This window comes from Gracilinanus agilis, unplaced genomic scaffold, assembly GCF_016433145.1.
Source record: "Gracilinanus agilis isolate LMUSP501 unplaced genomic scaffold, AgileGrace unplaced_scaffold60845, whole genome shotgun sequence".
NCBI classification, from domain to species: Eukaryota; Metazoa; Chordata; class Mammalia; order Didelphimorphia; family Didelphidae; genus Gracilinanus; species Gracilinanus agilis.
This window is the reverse complement of record NW_025396157.1, coordinates 1-6957: the sequence shown is the minus strand read 5'-3', so window position 1 is coordinate 6957 and position 6957 is coordinate 1. Positions and strand designations below refer to the sequence as shown.

General features: G+C 40.7%; 1 protein-coding gene across 1 annotated transcript; it reads right to left on the bottom strand.

The window, feature by feature from the left end:
- Window positions 1–3: 3 nt before the first annotated feature.
- LOC123256555 (von Willebrand factor A domain-containing protein 5A-like) lies at window positions 4–5601 on the bottom strand (the record flags this gene model as incomplete). Its single annotated transcript, XM_044685147.1, has 5 exons — window positions 5442–5601; window positions 1215–1266; window positions 887–1089; window positions 277–499; window positions 4–116 (listed from the first exon to the last, which is right to left on the bottom strand). Coding segments are annotated over exons 2-5 (582 nt in total), but the record flags the coding sequence as incomplete, so codon positions are not given.
- Between the last annotated feature and the right edge of the window lie 1356 nt (window positions 5602–6957).

Sequence of the window (6957 nt, the reverse complement as noted above, 5' to 3'; positions counted from 1 at the left end):
GACCTTCTCAATGCCATTAGAGGAGCAGATATTGGCACTGACACTAAAAGTGTAGGGCAGCTCCTTGCCAGGAATCCGGGCAATTTGAGAGGTGATGTTGTCAGTCTCAGCAGATTCTGTGAGAAGCCAAGGAACTCTCAGTACAGTGATGAGGTCAGGAGGAACTGAAGTACTTTTTCTCACCTCAGCCACAACACCCAGTTGGACTCAGATGCTCCCCACCCCCTTCCATCCACAAACTCCTGCCACTGCTATTGGAGAAGCCCAACTCCTCACCTTGGAGAAGATAGCGTGGGTTCAAGATGGCTGGCAGCACAAATCGAACAGCCCCATCTGCTTCAAGGGACAGTTCCTGAACATAGCTCAGGGTGACAACAGCCTTCTGGCCAGGGGGAAGATTTCCTATACTACATCTGAAAATGTCCCCAGAGCTGCTATCCTGCTCTAGTAGGAAGGCTTCCTGGCCTTGGGAGATGGCATTCTCATAGTCCTCCTGAGCCTGAGGGAAAAGAGGAAGAACAGAAATGAGGAGGACTTGGGAGCAAGTAGAAGAGGAAAAAACCTTTTATGGAGAAGAGGAGAGGCAGAAATAATGAGAAGAGTTAGAGGAGGCAGCTAGAGAGAAAAGCTACAGGACAGAGGTAACAGCCCCTCAGGCTGATTTCTCTCCAAATGGTTTCAGTCAAGAATCAGAAATTTAGGGTCAGAAAGTCCCCCAATGATTATCTAGGTCAACTCTCTCATTTTACAGAAGACAGTCCTATAGGTAAAAAAGCAGCTCAAGGAGGGACAAAAGCAACTTAGTGTTTCCAGCTGATACTAAACAAAAAATACCAATCCAACATGAGGAAGAGAAAGGGGAGCACTGGGGTCCCATCCCTACTACCTGCTGCTTTTCTCGTATTTCTGCCACTATACTCTTCCCATCCACCAGAGCCTGGAAGCTATAAACAGCAGAGTCTTCATCCATGGGGAACACAAACAATGCTTCCACAGGGCCTGTTTCCTCATTCTTGTAGTCCAGGGTTGCAGACACATCTGCCACAAACTGATTGATAGACACATCCACTGAGATGCTCTTGAGAGGCACTGGAGGAGGGAAATGCACATCAGTCTTTAATTCTGAGTACCAAAGATAATACCAAAGAGGGTATTAGAGTTCTGAACTTATCTCAACTTTCTCTTCTCCTTGCTTGTACTCATGATAGACTTACCTGGCTGCTTAGAGAGGGTGAGAAGACCACAAGGATGTTCCATGCTGAAAATCTATTCAACAAAGAAAGGGAAGAAAAGTGAAATTTCACAGAAATCTATAGATATTGTGCCAAGACCATTGTCAATATGAATTTTTATTGGAACTAGAATTCAATGCCAGAAACAGTCTGTGAATTGAAGGCAGGGAAATTGGTCAGAAAGAAGTGATCAAAGAGAACAGCAATGTCTCCATTCTGAGAGCCCAAGTGAGTCAAGTTCCTTTAGCCTTAGGGTAGTGACCTCAAGTAAATTTTACTTACTGCTAGAATTTTACTAAATGATACACATCTGAAACCCACAGAGGCTAGAAGAAAAGTGGTTCCTTCAGCCCCAGAACAGGGAAATGAAAGGGAAAGATGATGACTGATGATGTAAGTGAGAAACTCCTCCTTTATTCAGGGAGGAACTATTCTCAACAAAAGGGTTTTTTTTTTTCTATTGGTAGGTAGGGGCTGTGTTAGAAACTGCACTCTTTCCCAGAAGAATGTGTCTTTAATGAAACATCCTCTCCAAGTTTTCACCAAGCTGTGACCTAAACCTTACATCTAAGGCCAGATTCTTTTTTGCAGTCCTTACTTTCAGTACCAGCCATAGCTCATTCCATATTTCAGCACTCTTGATATTATTCTTACAGGACTAAAGCATAACTTTGAATTCATCTTCCATTACCAGATCTTATTTTCACCTTCACTACATCTATAAAAAAAATCTAAGCTGGTTGTTGAGTTCTTCAAGGACTAAAAGCAGGTTTTCCATGGGCATCTCCTCTTTCTCTTCCTGAAGAGAATAACTGAAGAATTTCATTTTTGAGGGCATTCTAGAATTGTTGTTTGAAAGACAAAGCATTTCATTTTATCTTTATTTTTTAAACAATTACTTTCTGTCTTAGAATTCATATTTGTTCTAAGGCCAAAGAACAGTAAGGACTAAGCAATTGGGGCTATGTGACTTGTCCAGTGTTACAAAGATAGGAAGTGCCTTAATCCAGATTTGAACCCAGGACCTCTCATCTCCAGGTCTGGCTCTCTATCCACTAGCTGCCCCTGACAAAGAATTTATTAAGCACTTATTTTGTGAAAAATACTATGCTAGCAAGTTTAGAAAGCATGATAGTCCTTTAAACGGTCTCTCAGTCTGAGAGAAAGCTCCAACTAATTTGAGAGATTTCCTATTTCTTTGGAAAACCAGTAGGAATCTAGGCCAAGACAGTTAGGGAGAGATGGGAGGTCCCAGGTTCAAATCTGCCTCACACATTTCCTAGCTGTGTGACTCTGGGCAAGTCACTTACTCCACTTTGCCTACTGCTCTTCTACCTTCAAACCAATACATGGTATTGAATCTAAGACAGAAGGTAGGAGTTGAAAAAAAAAAATCTAAGCCATGGAATTTCACTTATTCTGTCTCTGTACCCCCTGAACTGTGCTTTAAAAATGTGGAGCACTTAAACTATGCCTGGTTCCCTATTTTTCTATCTCACATCCTAAGCTAGAGTGGTCACTTCTCAACAAACCAGTTCTTCCTTATTGGGGAACATCAGGTTCAGAACAGAACTTTCCCCAGTTGTTTTTTTTCTTCTTTTTGAAGGATAAAATTATCATTAAAGTAAAAAAATAGGTATTTGCTGTTCGGTTTGAGGGAAAAGAGAGAGAAGAAACAGATCCCAGCATATGTCTAGAAAAATTAAATTTCTGAGTCAAATTTGTGATGTGTCTCAGAATACTTATTTATTTCCTCCTTCAGATATTGATCTGATGATAATACAGCACATACCTTCTTTTGCTATCTCTGGTCTTTATCCAATTGTTCTCCCCATCTAGCTTTTTACCTTCAAGTCTTGGATTTCCTCATCAGATAATCTTTCTTTTTTTTCTGTTTTGTTTTTGCTTTTATTGTTGCCAAATAAGTAAATTATGTTTTATAGTCTTTGGAGTGAAAATGAACACTCATGAATAAATTAAAAGTTCTAGAGTTCCAGCTGCTTAGAATTCTTTCTTCCTTTGTTTTATAACCTCTAATCTTGTTCTTTTTCCTCACTGTACCCTCCATTCTTCAGTTACTTCCCAGGTCTTCATTCCTGCTTTGGATTCTCTCTTCCTTTCCCCATCTCAATTTCATGGTGAACCATGTTCACTCAACACTATCCTTGACCTTTGATTCTCTGACCTTACTGTCCTACTGCTGCTCATGCCTTCCTATCCTCCAACCCTGGATTACATCCTCCTCCTTCATTCCTATTTATAGGCTGCTCAATAAATGTAGAGGAAAGTACTAAACTGTGCTGACCAGTCCCACTACAAATTTGTGTTATCTAATGTTAACTGGGCCCTCACTGAAGAAGCAAGGCAAACACTTTATTCCTTCTTAATTAATTCACTATCCCATTCTTCACAGAGGATATTAAGGAAAAAAAGGATAAGAAGGGTCAAAGGGTCCAGTGTGATGCTTAAGCAGAGAATCTTCTAAATACATAATCCTGTAGTATATGGTCAGGGTTATCATGATAAATAAAATCTTCTCCCAGGATGGACTCTACCATGAATCATGGGCTGTCACTGACCTATTATCACTTCCAAGGGGCTCTCTGAGAAACACAAGACTTCCCACTGGCAACCTAATAACTTGTGGAAATAGTGTTGCCCTTAACCATGTTAAAAAAAAATCTAACAATTGAGTTTACAAAAGACAACTCTGAAAATTGAATCAATACCAAAAAGTCAAAACACACCCAAGAAGTCATTACTAACCTTGACTAAACTTTACAAGGATACCAAGAGAGTAAAGATTCAAAGGAAGTGTCCCTACTGCTCTGTAAACCTGTGGTACAATTCCTTTCCTCTGAACACTCAGCCTAACTTTCATTTTAATAATATTTTTATTTAATAACAGGGAAGCTAGCTTGTGCAGTGGATAGAATACAAGGCCCTGAGTCAAGAAGACATCATCCAGAATTTAAATTAAGCCTCAAGCACTTACTAGCTGTGTGACCCTGAGCAAGTCCTTTACCCCTGTTTGCCTGTTTCTTCCTTTGTAAAATGAGCTGGAGAAGGAAATAAGAAACTTCTTCCACATTTTTGCCAAGATAGCCCTCAAAAGAATCGCAAAGAATCAGAGTAGTCTGAAAAACTACTAAATAATCAATATTTTAATAAATTTCTTAATAAATTTATGTAAAAATATTTACATGTTTTTCCCCAATAGGATTTGTGAGCTCCTTGAAGGCAGAGATTATTTTGCTTTTCCTTATAATCCTCAGCATTTCACTCCATTACATATAGAAATTTAAATTACCTAACATGAAAGTAGGAAGTAAAAGGGTTAAGAGAAAGGGAGTGAAGAAGAAAGATGAATAGAAAGGTAAGTAAGAAGTCATCATTCTGAAGCAAAACAGACTTTAGGGAGAAAGGATAAAAAAAGAAAGAAGGATAAACAGAAGGAAATAGGATACAGAAAAATAGCCTTTTAGTAATCTTTGCTATAAATATAAACTCGAACATAAAATACAAGTGAAGACCAGAATGGATTACAAAAGAGAATTTATATTTAATAAGAGCTTGCTGGCTATCATTTGAAGGCAGCAAAATCTAGCTTCTCCCAGAGAACTCAGCAGATGGGAAAGTCTATACCTACTCCATGTTATAACTTCAAGCAAATGGTAAACATCCAACCCTCAGCTTCAGCAAGAATGTGACCAGGAACAAGCAGGAAAATTGTGCCAAAGGCTGAGTTGCACCCACAAAATGGCATCAGAACAGGAAGAGATCCCACAGAAGCCCCAGAAAATGCTGCCTGCAGAGGCTGGGGGAGGATTTGCTCTGTGATTTGCTCACAGAGAACACCCAAAAACAAGATTCCAGAAGTCCTCTAGGCAGAGTTCTTAAAAGTATGAAAACTCTTCCTCCCCTGCTTGGAAGGAATAATGGAGAACACTGAGTCTCAAAGACAGGAAATAATTCTGATTCTACTCCTTTATAGCCAAGGCCAAATTGGAGACATCTCCTTGCACCCAGGGCCACAACCTCACTACTTTGCATGTGTGAATCAGTCAGTGCCCCCAGGAGCCTGTGCCAATCCTTTTAAGGAGGACTTAGCAGGAAGGCATGAGTTAACCAAGATACATGGGAACCTTGTATTTGGCACAGGCAGGGTCAGGACCTCTTTAAATGAATCGTGCCTTTAAGCCTCCTTACCTTCAAGAAGCTGAGCAGGACAGATAAAGCTGCTTCTGCCCCAGCACTGACGGGCACTGAGGGGGCTCGGGATACAGAGGGACGTGAGACACCAGGAAGAGAAGAAAATAAGCTGCTCTATACCTCACTGTCTTCCAGGGTTTCCCTGAAGGGATGGACACAAAATTAAACCCTTGATTCTAAACTACAAGAACTTAAGAGACTTGCAGGGAGGAACTAAAGGGGGAACCTAGTGCACACCGTCAAATTAGCACCCTACCTTCTGGAAGAGAGCCCCTACTAAGTGGTGGGGTTGAGAGGGCATAAGATAGGGAGAAAATTCCTATAATTACAAATTCTGGGGAAGGAAGTCAGTTACCTTCTCGGAAGTCTTTAAGGATTTCTGGTTTCCTGGCAGAATGAAAGAGGCAGTGCTTTCGCTTTCCCAGAAAGTCCCTCCCTCCTTTACTTACTCATGAGGAAGACCACGGGTTCTATTTTCAAAGTATTATCAACAAATTACTTATCCCAAATTCAAATGTTCACCTTATGGTACAAAAGCCTTCATGGATTTTCAAAAGTGTGGTCAGTGTGCCCCTGGAGTTCCCTAAATTGTTTAGGGGACCGTTCGGGTTGCTAGTTTTGTGATGAAATTAAGACATTATTTGCATATTAAAATATTCCTCCCGTGTCCAACTGTTTAGCTGTGTGAAGCCAGGGTTCTTCAGAAACTTAAAATTTATTTTCCATAAAAGTATGAATTAGGGGTAGCTGGGTAGCTCAGTGGAGTGAGAGTCAGGCCTAGAGACAGGAGGTCCTAGGTTCAAACTGGGCCTCAGCCACTTCCCAGCTGTGTGACCCTGGGAAAGTCACTTGACCCCCATTACCAATCTTCCACCTATGAAACAATACACCGAAATACAAGGGTTTAAAAAAATTAAATAAAAAAGTATGAATTAATTTCGAATATAGTCGCACATAAACATTTATTAAGCACTTATCCTATCCAATACTTTGCTGTGCAGGAGGGATCAAGAGAGAGAGAGAGAGAGAGAGAGAGAGAGAGAGAGAGACAGAGAGACAGAGACAGAGAGAGAGACAGAGAGACAGAGAGACAGAGAGACAGAGAGACAGAGAGACAGAGAGAGAGAGAGTTTCTGCCCTCAAGGAGTTCATGATCTAATTTGGGGAGAAAACTTCAGAAGAGAAAAAAAAAGGAAAGTGAAAAAGGAGGCCTGGGGAGAAAAGAAGAAAACACATTAGTGAGATGGAGAAATCCATCAAAGAAAAATTAAGAGTTGGCTGGCTTGGGTGCCTTTTTGACATGGAGGTTTGGAGAGGAAACTTTTGCTCTCCAAACAGAGGGGATTATGTTGTTTTCAGGGTTCCTAGGAGCATGATGGAGAAGTACAAAGGAGTGAAGATGGATAGAAAATAAGGCAAATAGTGATATTGGTCATCTACATAAAAGGAATACCTTGAGAGTCCTCAATCTGTGGTGGGTACCAGGTCTCCCAGTATACCCCAAATTTCCAGA